Source organism: Odocoileus virginianus, chromosome 6, assembly GCF_023699985.2.
Source record: "Odocoileus virginianus isolate 20LAN1187 ecotype Illinois chromosome 6, Ovbor_1.2, whole genome shotgun sequence".
NCBI lineage: Eukaryota > Metazoa > Chordata > Mammalia > Artiodactyla > Cervidae > Odocoileus > Odocoileus virginianus.
In genome coordinates, this window is record NC_069679.1 from 20,839,223 (window position 1) to 20,862,950 (window position 23,728).

The 23,728-nt window shown below is 35.9% G+C and overlaps 1 protein-coding gene across 1 annotated transcript in view; it reads right to left on the bottom strand.

The window, feature by feature from the left end:
* DPH6 (diphthamine biosynthesis 6) overlaps positions 1–23,728 on the bottom strand; it is a 191,277-nt gene that overhangs the window by 75,026 nt on the left and 92,523 nt on the right. Inside the window, exons 4-5 of the mRNA XM_020879113.2 lie at positions 16,948–17,021; positions 11,068–11,186 (exon numbers count right to left, since the gene is read on the bottom strand). Coding sequence (XP_020734772.1) covers positions 11,068–11,186; positions 16,948–17,021 — 193 coding nt within the window. The remainder of the gene's footprint in view (positions 1–11,067; positions 11,187–16,947; positions 17,022–23,728) is intronic.

A 23,728-nucleotide genomic window follows, 5' to 3' on the forward strand; every position in this document is an offset into this window, starting at 1 on the left:
CTGACTCTATCATTCAAAGTATTAGTGATCCCAAGAATCTCTGTGTCACAAATTTAATCAGCATACCATGCAAGTGCTTATTCAAATAATTGTTTAAAAGAATGAAAGAGCAGGATAGAGAGAGAATGATGTGGTACATCAACACAGGCCTTCTACATGTTGATACTAACCTATTATCAACTTCCTATGAGGTTTGTTTAATTAAACATGAATTAATTATTAAGCCATTTGTTTTATCTTTACTTGCAGACATACATTCTTACATACTCATACTCTGATTCTTTATACAAAAGATGTCTTTGAAAAACCGTAAGTTAAATCACATTTTAAATATCAACAGAATTCAATATTGTAAGGATTTCTGTAATGAGAAAAAACCTATCCTTGATATAAATAATATTTTAGTAATTCTATTTTCACTGAGTATTGGTGTGTAGTTTTTATGAGTGAGAAGTGGCAAAATCAGAATAGCGATTAACAGGAGCTAGATTCCAGGAGATTTTGTACAGAATAGATAAACCTACACTTCGGGGGGAGAAAAAAGAGGAAAAAATAATTTGTTATTGTGGATCTGTGTCTTGGAAAAACATTAAACCTTTTTAATTTGTAAAAACTGAATTAAAAAGGGAAGTATCAAAATATAATATTTACTTGTTCAAATATATATTGTTTAAGTAAACCTTGAATTTTTTTAGTGATGGTAAACAGAATGAAGGACAACAAAGGATGGAAGTAGTCTTAAGTCATGTTAATGCTACTGAATTAGGGAAACAGAATAACTGCATACCATCAGCAACATTCATTTCTGACTGTAGTCTACTACTTGTTAATCCATTCATTGCTTCTTTGCATATAAAGTCCATATAGTTATTTACCTAAAAGATAAATGGACACCCTATACTTAAACATTTTTGCTACTGATATGTTAAAAAACCTTCATACTTGGGGAAAAAAAAAGTTGCAATTATTGAAGCACAGCTGAATGGCCCCAGAGCACACAGACTCCATTAAATTTGCTTACATCTAATTACTCCTGCCTAAGGCAGGTGACAAATTTATTCTTATAAAATCTTTCTTTATCCAGTACCCAAATAATAAAATAAAATAAAATCAGTCACTTTCAATCTAATCACTATCTAAAACTATTTGTAGTATAGCATTTGCTCTTTAAGACCTTATAAAGATGGGCTTTGTGCAATAATCATTATAATTATGTTTTTAATTGCTTAATACAAACATTTTCTCCCTGAAAAACTGGTGTAAGTCAATTATGAAGTCATCTATTATCTTTCAAATTAAACCATACGAGTCACTTAAAAACACTGTTATTTTGAAATTGTGATACTATTCTAGTATCCCAAATCATAACTATATCTCATCTGAAATACCTGAAAAATCTTTAACAAAGCAGATAAAAACGTGAGATTAAAAGTATAATACAGGAAGTAAAAAAGTCCCAAGATTTAACCACAATTTAGACACTGACTTTTCTGAACCTGTCAAAAAAGAAAAATACATCTCCCAGCTCCACTGAAAACCACAGGCTTTACTGTCTTGCCTATATTCCATCTGCTGCATGGAAAACTTCCAGTGATTTTTAGAGGTGGAGATAGAGAGGTGCATTGGATTTATGTTGCAGCACAATTATACAACATGTAAGTCTCTCTTTTTGCATAACAAGAAAATAAAACAGTAAAGGAAATATATGAAAAACAAACAAGCAAGCAAGCACGTTACTTACAAAAGGAGAAAACTCAAATTATCCATAAACATGTGTTGACTTTCATATGTTAAAGCAAAAGAAAGACAACCTGAGCTCAAGAAAAAAAAAATTTGAAATACATACAATTCCTGAATAAATATTGAAGACGTATTTCACCAGAACAAATTAAGAAAAAAAAAAAAAAACCAGTTAAGGGAAGGGAAGTTGTAACATAAAATAACTGGTGTCAAGAACCAAAACCCAGTCAGATATATAATTGTGTCAAAGAAGTTCTATAAATCAGATCATGAAATACAAATGTTGACTCTAGAAAACACAGGGCAAGAGGAGAAGGGGGGTGACAGAGGATGAGATAGTTAGATGGCATCAGTGACTCAATGGACATGAGTCTGAGCAAAGTCCTCCGGGAGATAGTGAAGGACAGGGAAGCCTGGCGTGCTGTAGTTGATGGGGTCAAGGAGTCGGACATAGCTTAGCGACTGGACAATAACAACAACAACATACATATGCATTGCAGGCAGATTCTTTACTGTCTGAGCCACCAGGAAAGCCCCTGTGTGTGTGTGTGTGTGTGTGTCTATATACATAAAATAACTATATATATGGTAACAATAATGTGTGTTCAAACTTCAGGGAGTAGAAACTGGGAGAGAAATATTGGAAAAAGTAAAGAATATATACCCAACACATACAGGCAAGGATTCAAGTTCCTTTAAATTAGAAGAAATAAGAATTGAATGAAGATACCTTGTCAACACAAAGAATCAGCAGCATTCTCCCATGAGAATGCTTTCCAGGCAGGATTCTGAGTCTCAAATCCCCTCAAAGATACCTCAATAAAATTGTCTGACTAGAGTGAAATCCCAACAGGTCTCTAGACTGGAATTGGTAAACATTTTCTACAAGCCAAACAGTAAACATTTTGGGTTTTGTGGGCCATATGGTCTCTTTTGCAATTACTCAACTCCTACATTGTAACAAGAAAGTATCCACAGACAATATGTAAACAAATAAGCATGGCTATATTCTTATAAAACTTTTTTTCTATTCACCTTTATTTTCAGCTTATAAAATAGAACATAAAAGGCCCATCATGTTAAACATATTACTGAAAAAAATACAGCAAGCCATTTTGAATCAAAGGTCAATCCTTCGTATCATTGGGATATAAGGATCCCAAATAGGACAGTTTCTGGACTGTCTATGGGCTAGTCCCTTAAATTCCTTATATTGATTAGGAAGTACTGAAAAGGTTTTATTGTATTTTTTTGTATTAATATTTTAAAAATTATAAGCTGAAAAATAATTTTGAAAAGATTAAAGCTAATTATAATTAAAGCTAATTAATCCCTCTTAGAACAATGTGAAACATTAAAATATCCCACAGACCAAAAGATAGAAATTTTTTTACAAAATCATGAAAAATAGTTAACTTTAAGTGGATAAAATGAAAATGGATAAGAAGAAAAATTAAGAAATTACTTACTGACTCACCAATCTTACTGAGAATGTCTCAGACAACAGAAAAAGAGGAAACACTTCTAAGTTTTATGAGGCCAGGGTAACCTTATTACCCGTATATGTCATTACTAGGAAAGAAGATTATATCCTTCTTTTCAACATGCATGCAAAATTCCTAAACAGAGTATGAGCAAACTGAATCAAGCAATAAAGAAAGGGACTATTCATTACGGAATGTTATATGGCAATAAAAAGACATCAAATACTGATCCAGGCTATCATATAGATAAACCTTGAAAACACTATTTCAGGTTTTGAAAGAAGCTAGTCATGAAAGACAACATACTGCAGGATTCCGCTCATAGGAAATGTGCAGAATAGCAAACATATAAAGACATAATGATGGGAATATACTGTGAATATACTACTAATTGTACACTTTAAATGGGTGAACTGCATGGCGTATTAATTATATTTCCATAAAACTGTTATAAATAGTGTACAGTATATAATAGGTATAAGCTCAGACAAAACAGATATAGAACTTTTAAGAGATAAGTGAAATTCAGGAGAGTACATGTAAAAAATTATTTTTAACTGTTTTCAACAATTACAGCGATGGTGGGGGTATTAGCATTGTGGTTCTGAAACTGTTTCACACATTGCGAAAATTTTAATATCCATATTTATTAACATGCTGAAAGTCAACATGAATTTCTTGGAGCAGAACAGATAATACTCATACAGACAATAAAGAGATAATTCCATTCTGGTTCTTCTTGGTGTCAGCTCTTTACTCAGAAGCAAGATGATGAGAATGAGATGCAATCTTTCAAGTAGTTGCATCCTCTGTAGGGAAGGTATAAAGCTGTATATTTACTTAGGAAAAAGGGGACAGTTGTTTCCCCTCTCCTTCTGAGAGATTCTTTGGAAAAGTAAAAGCAAAGACTTGTGCCTTCATTTTGTAACGTAAAAAAAAATCTCTCTGGGGAGGAATAAAACTAGTGTCTCCAGTTTTACAACCCAGGAGATGTCTCCAAGGTCCAGGTCTCATCCCTCCACCCTTGAAATGTAAACACAGACCTCCAGAGAAGTAAGTCTCTCTGGAGTCCTCTCTGTCTATTCCATCATACATTAAATTCTAATGCTTTTAACTGAGGTCCCAAGTTGCTGTAAAATTTGCTCAGAAAGCCCTAATTGTGCAGAAGCATAAATGCATTTTCTCTACAACCCTACTTATATAATATGGTACAAAATAAATGAGAAATTGAGTTAAACCAAAAGACTGGATTGTCAAGTCAGATTCAAACAAATCTGAGACCTTATTCAGCACTGATTTTTACTGATAATTTAAAGAACAGAAGTAAACAAACAACACAGCAAATCAAGCAGAGGTCAAGGACCATCAGAACAACTCTCCATGTCCTTCACTGTCATACTCTGTCATACATATGCTCTGTCATACATATGCTCTGGCACAAGAGGACATAAAGAGTCAATTAGAATTAAAGCACCATTCTTCATTTCTTGTCCATCAAAATCAACTTTCTTTCGCATACATTCACTTTCACTGTGACTAGGGTGGTGTGACCAGAGATACTACTGTTCAATTAAACTGTGGATTCCATCTTGTTTGAGGATTTACCTGTATCCCAGACATCACAGTATAGGTTTTAGCAGCCATTGGTTTCCAGATGTCATTGTGCAACATGCTCTCTTCAGGTCAAGAGTGTTATTCCTTTACCTGTCCAATCTCCACCAATGCACCATGAAAAGGCAAATTTCATTAGATCTGTGGTACTTGGGCCATTAGAAAACAAGCATAAGGGTCACATGTTCAGTAATGTCTTACCATAATCTATGATAATGGTAGTATGCTAAGTGGCATTCTTAGCTTGGTTTCTGATACTCCTGATTGTTGATCTTTAAACATAGCAATTTCCATAATGATTAGAATATCCCATAGTCTCCTCTGGGTAAGTATTTAGGCCCTATCCCAATACTGTTGACTGACACAATGTTCCATGAAAGTAAATACTCTATTATTAGTCCAGTTATTTAGAGCTCTGTTGTCCCTCCAGGGCCATTTCTAGATGTAGTCAGTCTCCTGGAAGAGAGCTCCCTCTAGTGTCTATATTTGGACTAGTAAATTCTTTTCATCATGATGAGCTTTCAGGAATACTATGTATTTTGGTCCGATATAGAACTGAAAAGTCAGGATCAAAAATCCATATAGAACATCTAGCACAGTAGAGGAAATAGTAATCAAGCCACAACACGTGTTATTACCATGGTACATTAGTGACATTTGTATAGTTTAGAAAAATGGTTTGTACACAATATGTAAATCTCATGAGATTATCAATTAGCATATTATATTATATGTCACAGGTTTTCCACAAATGTACTTTGCATAACTCCAGAGAAGTGTTATCAGTAATATCAATTCACTGTATCTCTAGTAAGTCCATCTCCCTCAAGAGCAGTGTTCCAATTTCCTTAAATGAAGTCCACTCAGTCCAGTTCAGTCACTCAGTCGTGTCCATTCTTAGCGACCCCATGGACTGCAGTACGCCAGGCATTCCTGTCCATCACCAGCTCCTGAAGATTGCTCAAACTCATGTCCATTGAGTCAGTGATGCCATCCAACCATCACATCCTCTATTGTCTCCTTCTCCTCCTGTCTTTGATCTTCCCCAGCTTCAGGGTCTTTTCCAATGAGTCAGTTCTTCCCATCAGGTGGCCAAAGTACTGGAGCATTAGCTTCAGCTTCAGCTTCAGCATCAGTCTCTCCAATGAATATTCAGAACTGATTTCCTTTAGGATGGACTGGTTGGATCTCCTTGCAGTCCAAGGACTCTCAAGAGTCTTCTCCAATGCAATAGTTCAAAAGCATCAATTCTTCAGGTCCTAGCTTTCTTTATGGTCCAACTCTCCCATCCATTTATGACTACTGGAAAAACCATAGCTTTGACTAGATGGACCCTTGTTAGCAAAGTAATGTCTCTGCTTTTCAATATGCTGTCTAGGTTTGTCATAGCTTTTCTTCCAAGAAGCAAGCATCTTTAATTCATGGCTGCAGTCATCATCTGCAGTGATTTTGGGGTTGACACTGTAGTGATTCTACAGTGATTTAAATGAAGTCCATTACAGTCACATATTCTGTATTTGAAGGACTAGATCAGGCTATAGTATTAGTCTCTCAGTCATGTCTGACTCTTCGTGACTCCCATGGACTGTGGCCTGCCAGGTATCTCTGTCCATGGAATTCTCCAGGCAAGAACACTGGAGTGGGTTGATATTTCCTTCTCTAAGATCAAGCTATGACAGGCGGTAAAAATCTGTTTTCCATTATACCTAGGTAGGTGTCTTAGCAACATACTGTTTTGTTTTATGCCCACGAAGAATGAAAAAGCTCTACTGTTCAGAATTTTTCACCTACATAATTCATTAGTAATTATCATCAGAAAAATGATCGGAACGGTAACTACAGACAACAAATCAATAACTGAGTTATGGTAAATAAACTCCCCCTACACTGAACCATCAACTGGAACTTTGTCATTCTGTTGCTTCAGATTGCCCAGGTAAAATCTTCAGGTAGAGCTTATATATCAGCAACTCCCATTCTCTGTAGAAAAGAGGTCCAGAGTTTCCTCTCAACATAAGTAGTTAGTATTAGATCCGAGAGGGATACCTTAAGTGTGTTATTCTCTAGCTCAGAGGGGCCGGCATGGAGGTCACATGATTGCACTCTGCTAGAATTGTAATCTACTTAACAAGTGCTTTCCCATCTCCTCTGAATCCCTGAATTCCATTTACACCCTGTTTTGACCTATACCCTTTCCCCTATGACTGGCCTTTCTGGCTCAGTAGATGTCTTATAAAACCATGGGAGCAGTAAGCAAGCAGTGTTGTTAACACTTCTCCTTGGACTCACTCCAAGGTTGATGTTACAGATTTTGACAGATAAAGAATCACAGGACACATGGCCTTGTGTTTAGACATAGGCCTTAATTTACCTCCGTGGGTGAAGCTGTGACATATTCCCAAGAGTCTTTAAGGATAGGTACTGTCAAATTCAGTAGTATTAATATTGTGTTTTCTGCACTGATAACATTTTCTTTTGGTACATGTAACTTTAAGCTCAGGCCTGGGACCAAAAGATCAGGCAAAACAAAAGAAAAAACTTGTAAAATGGGAAAAATAGATAGTTGTATACTTAAATCATCCCCCATCACCTCATTCTTACCTTCCAATCCCAGAAGTATTCCCAGTAGAATCTTGGCATTACTTGCTACCATAGTCAATGTTAGCATTAAATAATTTAATTAAGCTAATCATTAAATCTTCTTTTCCTTTCTGGCCATTTTAATTAACTAGTGCATCAATTTCCTGTTTCAGTCTTCAATTATATTGCTGCTCTATGGATGTTAACAAATGTAGCACACCTGTGAGATATTTCTTGTCCATTTCTGTGTGTTTATAGAAGTGAAATATATACAATGGTCAGATTATACTGAAGTGGGCCAAAGGATGGGGAATTGGCTGCTCCAAACTTTAACCATACTTCCCAATGTTGCCTAAGTTAAATCCGGCTTAGTGTTAAACAGGTATCATCCCAGTTAACACTCATTTGCAGCCTCTTGGGGCTTTTGGTAAAGGTCCAATATAGTCTACTTGCCAGCTAATATTCCAGTTCTTGGCTTTGGGAAATTTTTTTTATTCATTGCCATGTTTGTTTTCATTTTTAAAATTGGCTTTAAAATAAAATACGCCAATTTAAAATTTCAGTAAATATATACAGGCATGCAAGCATCAACATAATTATACAGAATATTTCCACCACTCTAAAAAAGTTAATGAGAAAAGTTGGATGCTGTCATTTTCCCACTCTGCAGTCAGTCCTTTCTCCAACTCCCAGCATCTGGCATCCAGTTACTTACCATGTGTCTATAATTTTCTATTTTTAAAATGTCACATAAATGGAATTATATAATATGAGCTTACTTGTATCTCACAACTCTCAATTTTCTCTCAACTCTCTACTTTCTTCTTTGATTAGTGGGTTAATAGAAGTATGTTGGTTAATTTCAAAATGTAGGGTGGGGATTCTCCAGGTACATCTCTGTTAATTTTGTATATTTGGAGAACACATACATATCTTTTCTCCTATGTTTTCATTTCCCTCCTTTTTGCCTCCTTTCTTTTGGATGACTTGAAAGTTGTTTTTTTTTTTTTTTTTAAACTATGTGACCCTATGCAAGGTAACTAAGTTGGAAGATCTGTTACTTCCCCCTGAATAGTTTCTTCACTTCCCAAGAACAAGGTTTTCATGACCTACTCACATGACATCATTTATGCCAATGGATCTGTGTTCAACTTAATGAATTTTAAAAAATCAGACATATCTATGTAATCAAAACCCAAATCCAGATTTAGATCATTGCCAGATTTAGATCATCACTACCTAGTCAATACTTGCCCTCCTGGAGATAACAGTTTTCCAGATTCTTAACACTGTAGATTCATTTTTTTCTATTCTTGAATTTTATATGGTTGAATCATACAGAATATGCTCCATATATGTGTGTGTATGTTAGTCGCTCAGTTGTGTCTGACTCTTTGTGACCCTATAGACTATAGCCTGCCAGGCTCCTCTATCCATAGAATTCTCCAAACAAGAGTACTGGAGTGGGTTGCCATTCCCTTCTCCAGGGGATCTCCCTGACCTAGTGATCGAACTGGGTCTCCCACATTGTAGGCACATTCCTTACCATTTGAGACACCAGGGAAGTCCCAATATTATATATACACATACCAAAAAAAGATGATCAGCATCACTCCAGTGGTATCTCTGGGAAAGGGAATGATTGGCAAGAGAAGAGTTGATAGAAAATACAACAAATTTTTTATGTATCGTGAAAATTTACCATATATGGCAAGAATGTTTTCATGTAATACTTATACCATTAAAAATAAATATTTCTAAATGGGAGGATTGTTCTGAAATTCAATATGGAAATAGTGTTTAAAAAAGTCTAAAAACCAGAAACATCAATAAATACTAAGTCATTAATATGAAAATTTCATGAGTTCACTCATACCTGTAAGACATGGAGGTTATGTAACACAATTATTAGAAATATGTTTCTATACATCCATATAGAACCAACCCTCATATAAGACCAGTGCATAATTTTATGGCCACAAAACTTTGCTGACAACTTCTCCACATGGAAAGGTCCTATTGTTCCATTTTTTTTGCTTAAAACTTCTTCTGAAAATTAAAGTGTGTATATGTTGGGGGTGGGGCAGGGGGAAGCCTGAAAACCTGCACTGCATCATTTATATCTGTGTCTTTAGAAGGAATGTGCCACTCAGCAAATCTTTCTTTAATAGTGTTCTTGAGAATAATTTCTGTCTCTGCACACCTATAGTCAATCAATAGAAACTATGCTATAAATGTTAAAATCAGATCTATAATTTTGTCATTCGAATGTCAAGGACAAATCAATTTGGTTTTATACTTTACCCAAAAGTTTAATACTGTTAATCACCATCTCCAACCTTTACACAGAGGTGCACACACATACAGACACACAAATGAAAAGTAATATCAGTCACAGTAAGGTCATATTCTATAGCTCTGTTTTTTTAACAGGGCAGGTTCTCTCAGGGTTAGAGTCTACTCCATTTTCTAGTAGTATTAGGGGTAGAATATGTACTGTCCAGTGAAGTGTCACATGAACTTCAATATGTAACTATGCAATCTTAGAAAATCTGCAAGTGGGCAACAAAGAAAGTGAGAGCATACTCTGTACATTCATAGGGAAACTCAAGACAAATATATCTGTAGTGAGAATTTCAATCATAAGAGTTGCTGAGCAACATTTTCTCAAAAATGAGAACACAAAACCACCTCATTTTTTTCTTTTTAACAGCTAAGGAGATCAATTGCATGTTCTCTAAATAAGGCTTTCCGCTAAAGATAACACCTTGATTTCCACAAGAAGAGAGTGGCTTGGTGTTTACCAAGAAGAAATACTATGGAATCTTCCTTTTAATGCTGTTTAAAACGTGAATGTATTTGTAACATCTTCCACAGCTTGAGACCTTGTTATTTCAGAGATCAGCAAGGTATATACTATGAAATGAGGTATATGATTTAGGCTTTGAGAACCCTGAGGCTCCAGGGCATTTACTGTAATAGGCTCATGAAATAAATGAATTGGGCTCAAACCCCATGGTTTCTTGAACATGAATATAATTATAAAAATTTAAAACAACAAATTAAATGTGTTCACATGTAATATCCATATTTGAATCAGATTACCACCTGCCTGTTGTGTCTATGCTAACTGATCAAATGACACTGTATCAAACGTGAATTTCTCATTGCCTTCAACAAAAATCCACTACCCAGCATATTTCTGATACCAGAGAGTCAATCTTTCTAGTGATACTTAGCATTATTCAAGGTGTGTTAAAAAAAAAAAAGATAAAACTATGTGTTGTGCCACATACAGATTTTAAAGAGTTTCAAAAAATAATCAATCTATACTTTTTGTTCCCTATGAATCTGAATTCCATATCTTATAAAAGGAACTTAAACTGAAGGACTACAATATAATACCAATTTAGAGACAATTATATATTTAGGAACAAAAAAGAAAGCCAAAAAAGAAAAAAGACTCACTATTAATCACTTTGGTAAATAATCAAAAGCCCATTCTAAAACTTCCCCTTACTCAATTCCTTTAGCTTATAACTCCACATTTTATATTCTAAATCAATCTTCCTTTTAAGTTGTAACTGTTTATTAGTGAACTCAGAATAGCTGAGTGGTAACAGACAGCTCCCTTGAAAGCCTGGCTACATACCTAGAGCTGCTACTTTTATGATGATTGCTTGAATGTTAGATGATATCATCTCTTGGAGCAAATCTTCCTGGTTTCTCTGCCAAAGGTAAGTTAAAGGCTGGAGATTAAGCCTTTTACACCTATAAAATAATTTTTAAAAAATCACATAACATTTTAATGTTCTATACTTAGATCCATAGCAATTACTTTGATTTTAAACATACTGTTTCTCTCAAGGATTTTAGCATATAAAATACTTTAAAAAGTATGTTTTGCATAATGAAATTTATGTATACAACATAAACATATTTAATTTCCACAAGCTATTCCTAAACAGATAAAAATGAAATCTCCAAGCAGATTAGAAATATTAATTTTAGTAAGACTAAATCGATGCAAAAAAGTTTCCAAATGCTAATGGATGATTATTCTTGTTTTTAGAACTTCCTTAGGAGTCAAAAGTGCAAAGCTTATGCAAAATAGGCAAATAACTGTATCCTAATAAAATAATCATATTAGGATAAATTTATATCCTAATAAATAGGAAATAATCATATCTTAAAAAAATAATCATATACTGGTTAAATTTATAATATCTATGGTTATATGAACTACTCTTACCCAACTTTGAAACTTTTTTTAAGGGTAGAGATAAATTGAAATATGAGTTAACAGATAAAAATTATCTATTATATATATAAAATAGACAAACAACAAGGGTTTACTGTGTAGTACAGGGAACTGGAATTATATTCAGTGTTTTATAATAACCTATAATGGAAAATTTAGAACTGGATATGGAACAACAGACTGGTTCCAAATAGGAAAAGGAGTACGTCAAGGTTGTATATTGTCACCCTGCTTATTTAACTTATATGCAAAGTACATCATGAGAAATGCTGGGCTGGAGTAAGCACAAGCTGGAATCAAGATTGCTGGGAGAAATATCAATAACCTCAGATATGGAGATGACACCACCCTGATGGCAAAGTGAAGGTGAACTACAAAGCCTCTTGAAAGTGAAAGAGGAGAGTGAAAAAGTTGGCTTAAAGCTCAACATTCAGAAAACTAAGATCATGGCATCTGGTCCCATCACTTCATGGGAAATAGATGGGGAGACAGTGGAAACAGTGGCAGACTTTATTTTGGGGGGGCTCCAAAATCACTGCAGATGGTGATTGCAGCCATGATATTAAAAGACACTTACTCCTTGGAAGGAAAGCTATGACCAACCTAGATAGCATGTTAAAAAGCAGGGACATTACTTTGCCAAAAAAGGTCCGTCTAGTCAAGGCTATGGTTTTTCCAGTAGTCATGTATGGGTGTGAGAGTTGGACTGTGAAGAAGGCTGAGCGCCTAAGAATTGATGCATTGAACTGTGGTGTTGGAGACGACTCTTGAGAGTCTTGGACTCAAGAGACCCTTGGACTGCAAGGAGATCCAACCAGTTCATCCTAAAGGAGATCAGTCCTGGTTGTTCATTGGAAGGACTGATGCGGAAGCTGAAACTCCAGTACTTTGGCCACCTCATGCGAAGAGTTGACTCATTGGAAAAGACCCTGATGCTGGGAGGGATTGGGGGCAGGAGGAGAAGGGGACGACAGAGGATGAGATGGCTGGATGGCATCACCAACTCGATGGACATGAGTTTGAGTAAACTCCAGGAGTTGGTGATGGACAGGGAGGCCTGGCGTGCTGTGATTCCTGGGGTTGCAAAGAGTCAGACATGACTGAGAGACTGAACTGAACTGAACTGATAATGGAAAATAATCTGGAGAAAATATATGACTTTGCTATATACTGAAACTGTGCTATACCTACTTTGCTATACACTTTGTTATACTTTGCTATATACCCGAAACTAGCATAATATTGTAAATCAACTATACTTCAATACAAAAGAGAAAAAAGGTGAAAAGATATTTTAACAAAAACAAGCATAAAGAATTAAGAATAAGCATAACTATAATGACAGGAAAAAAAAAGAATTCATGTCTGAATGAAAAGAAAGAAAACAGTAATAACAAAAAGTGCATACACTGAGCACCTAATATGTTGCAGGTACTGTACTACAAATTGTACATTATGGTGCTGGAAGAAGAATTCGGATTTTGGAGTCCAGACAAATTTGAGTTTGAAACCTCCTCCTAAACTCACTAGCTGCATGACTTGAACAAGTCAGAGCTAAGCTTTAATTTTCTAGCTCATATATAGGGACAAAAATATTTCTTTCCAAAGTTCTTAAGAAGATTACAATATTAGAAAGTGAAGGCAGCCTTTATTCCTCTTTTCTTCACATTCTACATCTACCACAATGCAGAATACAATCACTCCTCCCCAGTACCGCTGGTAACATGCTGGTCAGAGCCATCACTATCTTTCTGCATACCGGATCCTAGTTCCCGACCAGGGACTGAACCCATCCCCATGCAGTGGAAGCACAGAGTCTTAACCACTGGACTGCCGGAGAAGTTTCCATTCTTGTCCTTTTAAAACAATTTTCAATATAATAGTCGGTGTGATCCTTTCAAAACATAAATGGGTCATGGAATTCCTCTGCTCTAAAGCCTCCCTTATCACTCCTAGTAAATAAGCCCTGAAGGGATCCCACCCTGGTCGCTCTCATACCTCACCTCCCACTACACTCCAGCCTGCCCTCCCCTACTCCCCCAGCCTGCTCACTCTTGTCTAACATACTTGCCATGTTTCCTACCTCCCTCATTTGCTTCATGCCTTTAGTTAGATATAACTTCCTAAGAGAGGATTAATTAATTAAAAATAATATAGATTAACTGATAATTAATTAAAAGTAATATAGATTAAATTATTGCACAATGCCTGGATAAACTAGGTATTCAATAAACAGTAAAGACAAGTGATTCACTCTAGTCACACTGTAAGTGGTTGAGCTCAAATTTCAAGTAAAAAAATACAGCTCTAAGCTCTACTATCCCTGGTGTCAGCAAGGCTTCCTGGAAGACTACTCCAGCAGACATGGAACTCTCTGTCTTGCAGAAAATCCCAATACTTATTAAAGGTACCACATACTTGGTCATTTACTCATACATGGTCTTAAGAAATATTAATACCACTTTTTTTTCCTTGCACATATACCTTGACTTTCAAAGAAATCAAGATCTTCCTTAATGTTGAGACTGTTTTATATAATTTTCCTTTGTAAAATGTCCTGAGCATCTAAATCAATGCTGAGACAATACTGAGGCATTTAATAAACATAAAATAATAAAACTGTAACTACCCACGTAACACAAGCATTACAGTTTTTGCTGTCCTATCACCAATATTTAATGTCTACTAACCAGATTTTTCTCTCCATATTTTTGAGGTAAAGATTTTTTGGTTGTTTTTTTGAAGAAAATTTTATTCCTTCCTGGCCTTACTGGAAAATTCTTGGCTGTTTCTTTGGTATTCCTGATCTATTGAGTATTTTTAGACTTAAGTCATATTTCTTTGGGGTCTTCCCTGGTGGTACAGTGGTAAAGAATCTGACTGCCAATGCAGGAGATTCAGGTTTGATCCCTGGGTGGGGAAGATGCCCTGGAGAAGGTAATGGCAACCCACTCCAGTATTCTTGCATGGAGAATCCCATGGACAGAGGAGTCTGGTGAGCTACAGCCCATGGGGATGCAAAAGAGTTGGACATAAGGAGCCTAGTAGGCTACAGTCCATTGGGTCGCAAAGAGTCGGACATGACTGAGCGACTTCACTTCACTTCACTAGCGACTAAACAACAATGTATTTCTTTACCTATTTAAATTCTTTAACAGTATAAAATATCATGGTTGAAATAGTTTCCTCTGTAAATCACTACTGTATTTGAGCTTGTGACATCTATTAATCTCTTTATATCTCAAAAATATAATGAAGAAATTACAAATTGGAGACTGGCTAATTCAAAACTGAGTTTGTAGACCAATGGCTCCCAATAAAGAAAGTTAAGTCGCTCAGTTGTGTCTGACTCTTTGCAACCCCATGGACTGTAGCTTACCATGCTCCTCTGTACATGGGATTTTCCAGGCAAGAGTACTGGAGTGGGTTGCCATTTCCGTCTCCAGAGGATCTTCCCAACCCAGGGACCAAACTTGGGTCTCCTGAATTGTAGGCAGAAGCTTTAATATTTGAGCCACCAGGGAAGATTAAAAAAAAATACTGCAGATATGCTTTTTTTTTTTTTTCTCTCTTTTTTGGTGCTGAAACCCAGGAATGAAGAGATGTGCTTTATGGTATATATATGGTTATACTACAGATACCATATATATATGGTTATATATATACATATATATATGTATATATATATGGTTAAACTATTTGTTGAACTGTACCTGAGATTGCATTTTGAGAAACAGTTTGCCTCCACTTTTGAGTACCCAGTGGGCCCCTCTCTCATGTAGATATAAAGTGGCTTCCCAACAGGAGCACATTTTTATATTCTCCATAAAGCTTTCATAAATAGATGTCAGTCCTACCTATAGTTTGGCTACCCATAAAATCACATACTTTTGAATTTATTCAAAAGCAAAGATTTTTACACAAAATATTCTCAGAGAATATGACTTAAAACTGGATGAGAATAATACTACTTTTAACATTTGGCTAAGGGATATTCAATCCATCTCTGTCTATAAACCAGTTCAGTTTAGTCGCTCAGTCATGTCCTACTCTTTGCAACCCCATGAATTGCAGCACTCCAGGCCTCCCTGTCCATCACCAACTCCCAGAGTTTACTCAAACTCATGTCCATCGAGTTGGTGATGCCATCCAGCCATCTCATCCTCTGCTGTCCCCTTCTCCTCCTGCCCTCAATCTTTCCCAGCATCAGGGTCTTTTCAAATGAGTCAGCTCTTCGCATGAGGTGGCCAAAGTACTGGAGTTTCAGCTTCAGCATCAGTCTTTCCAATGAACACCCAGGACTCATCTCCTTTAAGATGGACTGGTTGGATCTCCTTGCAGTCCAAGGGACTCTCAAGAGTCTTCTCCAACACTACAGTTCAAAAGCATCAATTCTTCGGTGCTCAGATTTCTTTATAATCCAACTCTCACAACTATACATGTCCACTGGAAAAACCATAGCCTTGACCAGACGGACCTTTGTTGGCAAAATAATGTCTCTGCTTTTTAATATACTATCTAGGTTGGTTATAACTTTCCTTCCAATGAGTAAGCGTCTTTTAATTTCATGGCTGCAATCACCATCTGCAGTGATTTTGCAAATGCAGGCAGACAGAATACAAGGAAAACTTTTTCAAAATACACATTACTATCTCACATGGGAGGTGGGGGAGATGGGAGGAGTAACAGTCTAATAATTCCTTTGAAGTTGAATGGGCTTTTATAGAAATATTTCAATCTCATGAATATTCTTTTCCAAGAACTGAGTCTGAAGAACCAAAGAAGATATTACTTAATATATATTTTCCTTTAAAATATTACTACACTACTTCTATTTGCTCCTGATTTTTATTACAAATGATAATGAGTTAAAAATATTAAAAAGTTACACCATTTTAAATTAGGGAAATTTGAGAATAATACTTCAAAAAAACCTTTGCTTCAATTTTTATTATAATTTTTCCTTATGGTAAGTAAGTAAGTTTTCTCATGTAGAGATATAAAGATAGAAAAAAGAGTACAAATGCAACTTCTGTTACTTAGGGCAATATATTTAGTTTCATGGGACACGTGGTGATGGTGGTGGCTTAGTCACTAAGTCGGGTCTGACTCTGCGATCCAATGGACTATAGCCCACCAGGCTCCTCTATCCGTGGGACATGTATAATACTTGATCTATTTATTATTTGGGTAAAATTATTTATTTTTCATTAATTTTCATTCTTAAATTACTACATTTAAAAAATATAAGACAAATTAATGTTCTCTTACACATTTTCTACTCGAACACGCTGATAGTCAGAGAGTATAGCACCTACTGATATTCCCTCTACTTCTTCTTTTTCCTGAAAATAAAGCAAAACATGTTTTAAAAAATAAATAAACATGTGACTCTGTATTATGTTCTGAAAATTATAAATGAATTGTTTCATTTAGAAAACCACCTTGAAACAGAATAATTTACTGAAAATACAATCCACATTCAGGGGAAAAAAGTATATTTAAAAATATATGTTTAACTCACCCTCTCAGTTCTGGGGAGAAATAATTATTCTTTTTACCAAAAACCCCAATAACTAGAGACCATTTTTCAAGGAGAAGATAAAGGCAGCACTCCCAAAATGTTTTCTCACTTGATATCCCTTTAAAGATTCACTGATATTTGACAGAAATTTCTAAGAAATTTCTATTTAAGGACAATGTCTTCTCAGATTGAGTAACTTAAAAAAAATTGAACCAATGGTTGAGTTCAGTCGCTCAGTCATGTCTGACTCTTTGTGACCCCATGGACTGCAGCAGGCCAGGCCTCCCTGTCTATCACCAACTTCCAGAGTTTACTCAAACTCATGTCCATCGAGTCAGTGATACCATCCAACCATCTCATCCTCTTGTCATCCTCTTCTCCTCCTGCCTTAAATCTTTCCCAGCATCATGGTCTTTTCAAATGAGTCAGTTCTTTGCAGCAGGTAGCCAAACTACTGGAGTTTCAGCTTCAGCATCAGTCCTTCCAATGAATATTCAGGACTGATTTCCTTTAGGATGGACTGGTTGGATCTCCTTGTTGTCCTAGCAACTCTCAAGAGTCTTCTCCAACACCACAGTTCAAGCACATCAATTCTTTGGTGTTCAGCTTTCTTTATAGTCCAACTCTCACATCCATATATGACTACTGGAAAAACCATAGCTTTGACTAGATGGACCTTTGTTGGCAAAGTAATGTCCCTGCTTTTTAATATGCTGTATAGGTTGGTCATGACCTTCCTTCCAATGAGCAAGTGTCTTTTAATTTCATGGCTGCAGTCACCATATGCAGTGATTTTGGAGCCTCCCAAAAATAAAGTGTGCCGTAAGTTTCCAGTGTTTCCTCATCTATTTGCCATGAAGTGATGGGACTGGATACCATGATCTTAGTTTTCTGAATGTTGAGTTTTAAGCCAGCTTTTTCACTCTCTTCTTTCACTTTCATCAAGAGGCTCTTTAGTTCCTTTTCACTTTCTGCCATAACGGTGGTGTTATCTGCATATCTGAGGTTATTGATATTTCTCCTGACAATCTTGATTCCACCTTTTGATTCCTCCAGCCCAGCATTTCTCATGATGTATTCTGCATATAAGTTAATAAGTAGGGTGATAATATACAGCCTTGACGTACTCCTTTCCCGATTTGGAACCAGTCCATTGTTCTATGTCCAGTTCTAACTGTTGCTTCTTGACCTACATATAGGTTTTTCAGGAGGCAGATCAGGTGGTCTGGTATTCCCATCTCTTTCAGAATTTTCCAGAGTTTGTTGTGGTCCACACAGTCAAAGGCTTTGGCATAGTCAATAAAGCAGAAATAGATGTTTTTCTGGAACTCTCTTGCTTTTTTGATGATCCAATGGATGTTGGCAATTTGATCTCTGGTTCCTCTGCCTTTTCTAAATCCAGCTTGAACATCTGGAAGTTCACAGTTCACATACTGTTGAAGCCTGGCTTAGAGAATTTTAAGCATTACTTTGCTAGGATGTGAGAAGAGTGTAATTGTGCAGTAATTTGAGCATTCTTTGGCATTGCCTTTCTTTGGGATTGGAATGAAAACTGACCATTTACAGTCCTGTGGCCACTGCTGAGTTTTCCAAATATGCTGGCATATTGAATGCAGTGCTTTTGCAGCATCATCTTTTAGGATTTGAAATAGCTCAGCTGGAATTCCATCACCTCAACTAGCTTTGTTCATAGTGATGCTTCCTAAGGCCCACTTGACTTCACATTCCAGGATGTCTGGCTCTAGATGAGTGATCACACCATCATGATTATCTGGGTCATGAAGATCTTTTTTGTATGGCTCTTCTGTGTATTCTTGCCACCTCTTCTTAATATCTTCTGCTTCTGTTAGTTCCATGCCATTTCTGTCCTTTATTGTACCCATCTTTACATGAAATGTTCCCTTGGTATCTCTAGTTTTCTTGAAGAGATCTCTAGTCTTTCCCATTATATTGTTTTCCTCTATTTCTTTGCATTGATCACTGAGGAAGGCTTTCTTATCTCTCCTTGTTATTCTTTGGAAATCTGCATTCAAATGGGTATATCTTTCCTTTTCTCTTTGCCTTTCACTTCTCTTCTTTTCACAGCTATTTGTAAGACCTTGTCAGCAAACATTTTGCCTTTTTGCATTTCTTTTTCTCAGGGATGGTCTTGATCACTGCCTCCTGTACAATGTCATGAACCTCTGTCCATAGTTCATCAGGCTTTCTGTCCATCAGATTTAATCTCTTGAATCTATATGTATAGTTGTAAGGGATTCCACTGTATAATCATAAGCAATGGTATAAGTAGATAAAGGAATACAATGATTTTTATCTGTATCTTAAAAAAAAAAAGATTGGCAGAGGAACATACAGGAAGTAGAGATGATAGAGGATAAAGAAATCTCAAATAAGGACACAATGAAATCTTGTCAACAGAGTTACAAGTCAGAACACCCAACAGTATATTCAGCAGTATCCCCCATGGATGAGGGCTAACCTATCTATCTAGCACACCCACTAAAAATGTAATTTCAAATATGATCAAGTTTGCAGATGAAAGCTAGAATGGATTAAAAAGAAAAGAAGATCAATCAAGTACCTCGATGGATATGGACAACACAGGGATCTGGAAGGACAGGCCCCAAATGAGATTTAATGAAAGGAAGTATAAAACAATACACTAAGGGAAGAATCATACACAACACAGGTATAAATTAGGGAACTGTTATCTAGAAAACAGATATGAAAAAGTAACTAGTGGTGATTACTAATAACAAACTGAACAGAAATTCTCTGAATAGACATAAAAGAAAAGTCATCCTAGACCTTTGGAGTACAGAAGAAACTACTTCAGAGAGATGATTTCTTTATTAACACTCTGGTTTTTCCAAACTTGAAAAACTACAAAGTACAACAGCGTTTCACATAAAAATAAATGTAATACTTTGAGATATTCTAAAATAACCTTGAATGTCCTAAAACGATGCCATAATAAATAAACAAAAATGAACAACAGGAATCTCTCATGTCTTTGAAGACTAAAGCAAATTTAAAATTTCTACTCTAAAATGATAAGAGAAATATCTTCCCAAATTTCCTCAAAATAAATAGATTCTCCAGGAAAAGAGCTATTTCCTTTGTTTTTTTATTTCAGCAACTTTGTAAGAACATTTGCTTGTGACCTTTCTCTAACTTTCCCAGCCACTTTATTTTTTATAAAAGTCATTGTATTAGTAGAAAAAAGGCAAAGTGTAGTGTTTCTCGTTACATGCAAATATGGCATAGATCACAGAGTAGTGAGTGATATTATTAACAAGATCAACATTTCAGTTATATTCTTATACTATATATTGTTTATCTGAAGTTCTGTCAAAAGAAAATATAAGGTCTTGAATATTATATATAGGTGTGTGTCTGTGTGTGTTTCTCAATAATTCATGAAAACAAATATCAGTCACTGAAGTTTTCTTTGCACACTTAAGTCAAGACACTTTTGACATTTATTATCTATTTAAAATGGGTTAATGTTCTATCATTCTCATTTATTATTCACCATAACCCCAAAATTATTATTATTTAATTCCTTTTAGTCTACATGAAGTCTCTGGAATTCTCTTCTATTTCTATCTCTCATTTTCTATTTCATAATATTGAACTAATCAGTTCTAGAATTACATACCCAGCTAAATTTGGCTGTTCTTCGATCTAAGCCCACCTAAATAAAGATTATTAGTTACACTTTTTTTTCAACAGTCATCATTACTACTACCCATTAGAAATTCAGTCCTATTACCTATTTAGCTCTGTGATTTTGAACAAGTTATATAATTTCTCTGTTTCTCAGTTTCCTTATCTATATAGTGAAGATAATTATAGCTCTGTTTTTGAGGGTTATTATGAACACTGAGTAAAATAATACAGAAAAATAACAGTGACAAGCATCTAGTAAGCAGAGTAAATACTTTCTTCTGTCACTATAAATCTTCTTTATTTTTACTAATATTATTCTATAACTATTTCAACTACTACTTCTACTATTGCTACTGCTAACTACCACCACCACCACCACTACTGTTACTACTACTACAACTAAATAAAGGCCTAACTTGACAGACAAAGCCCTTCATTCCTGGGCTTTAATCTCTTGCTCATTATTACTTTTTAACAAAGGTTCCCCAACTTGTAATAGTTAATTTTATGTGTCAATTTGACTAGGCTAAGGCGTACCTAGATTGAACATCTAGTACCTGATAAAACATCATTTATTTCTGTAAAGATGTTTCTGGAAGAGATTATGATTTGAAGTGGTAGACTGGGTAAGGAAGATAGCCCTAATCAATGCAGGTGAGCATCGTCCAATTTCTTGAGGGCCTGAATAGAACAGAAAAGTAGAGGAAGGGCATATTTACTCACTTGAGCTGGGACATCCACCTTCTGTCCTCAGACACCAGTGTTCCTGGTTCTGGGGCTTTTGGACTCAGACTGAAATTTAAAACACTGGTCCTCTTGTTCTCAGGCTTTGGGGTTTGGATGGAACTATATCACTAGTTTTTTAGGCCCCCAGTCTGCCAGTGGCACAGCATGGGACTTCTCAGGTTTCATGATCAGATGAACTAATCCCTCAAAACAAATCTCTTTCCATATATCTTTATATATTCTATTGGTCTTGTTTCTCTGGAGAATCCTGACTAATACACAATCCTTGACAACCAACTCTACAGTCCAGTTACAAACTTTTCAAACCTAGTGAGCCCCGGATATCCAAAGATTGAGTAAGACTTTTGTTGCACCCTTATCATTCAGAACATACTACTAATTTTGAAGAAAGACAAAACACATCTTTAAAAGGTAAATATCTAGCAGATAGGCAATCTAGTCTGTAGGAAATACAGAGCTAAGCTCAGGTCCTAATCTGTGACTCATGCCATCTGGGGGAAAAGTTGGTAACTTAAAAGGTGTGTGTGCCTCCTACAAGCCATGGCGCCCTCAGGGCCATCTGCTGAGCCCTTCTCTCACTCTGCGCCCTGCTTCTTGAGGTTCTTGTTTGCTTCTGTGGTGTCAAGTTCTCCTACATGCTGACAGCACCTCCATCTTCCTCTAAACTCTCTTGAGTACCAGAGTACAGCTGTTCCTTGGTATGTGAGGAGGACTGATTCCAGGACTCCACTGTGGATACCAAAATCCTAGGACGCTCAAGTCTCTTATATAAAATGGTGCAGCATTTAGATATATATACACATTCTCTCTAAAGAAAGAATACCTTAATAAAACAATGTACATGTCATATAATAGTTATAAATACAACGACTAGATTAGCCAAGCAGACATCACGAGCTTATTTGTTGCTTAGATCACTGTTTTCCACAATTTCAATATGAAGCACAACTGCAAGACTGCCGGGGAGCTAGTCCAGGCAGCTTTCTGACCTACTTCACCAATTGTAACAATAGAGAGAGTAAAAATGTTAGTTGCTCGGTCATGTCCAGACTCTTTGTGACCCCATGGACTATGGCCTACCAAGCTCCTCTGTCCATGAGATTCTCCAGGCAAGAATACTGGAGCGGGTTGCCGTTTGTTTCTCCGGGGGATCTTCCTGACCCAGGGATCGAACCCAAGTCTCCCACATTAAAGGCAGATTCTTTACTCTCTGAGCCAACAGGGAAGGGTACAATAGAGAGGTCACTTGCAAAAACAGACACATACCCATAAACTGGTACAAAACATAGCTTCATTATTACCATTTGTACACCTGACTTGTATGTTCAGAAAGGACAAATATATCAATATATCAACACTCTTGTTTAAGAACCCAATGTCTGATTACAGAGGGTCAAATGTGCTTCTCAGAATATATTTTTAAATTCTGGAGAGCAGAAATAGACCAAATCTTAATAATGCTTAATCCTGAATAGTAATTCATTTTTGCTATTTTATTTCTAACTTTATATTTCCTCAAACATTTTTACAATGTATTTACCTTTTCAATTAGGGGAAAATTTATTAAAACCCGTGTATGCATATATATACTTATCCTATGAGCTGGTAAGCTGGCAGACAAAATTATTCATGTGTTTATTATGCAGCAATTTATAAAGGCCTATTGTGTGACAGGTCCTACACCAGGAAGGCTGAAACACATTTGAAAAAAGCACAGATGTTAACCTTAAGAAACTAAAATCTAGTGGTGAGGGATGCAGGAGAATGGACACACTGAGAAAGTAAGTAAGATAAGTGACATAAGTCCATACAGAGTATACTGGAACACAAAGAAAAGAATCTTTCTGGAGGGATGAGATTAGAAAATACTTAAAAAAAAAATTTGAAAGAGATGCATGTATCCCAATGTTTGTTGCAGCATTTTTACAATAGCTAGGACATGGAAGCAACCTAGATGCCCATCAACAGATGAATGGATACAGAATTTGTGGTATATGTATACATATATATACACACACACACAGTGGAATATTACTTAGCCATAAAAAAGAATGCATTTAAATTAGTCCTAATGAAGTGGATGAATTTAGAGCCTATTATACAGAGTGA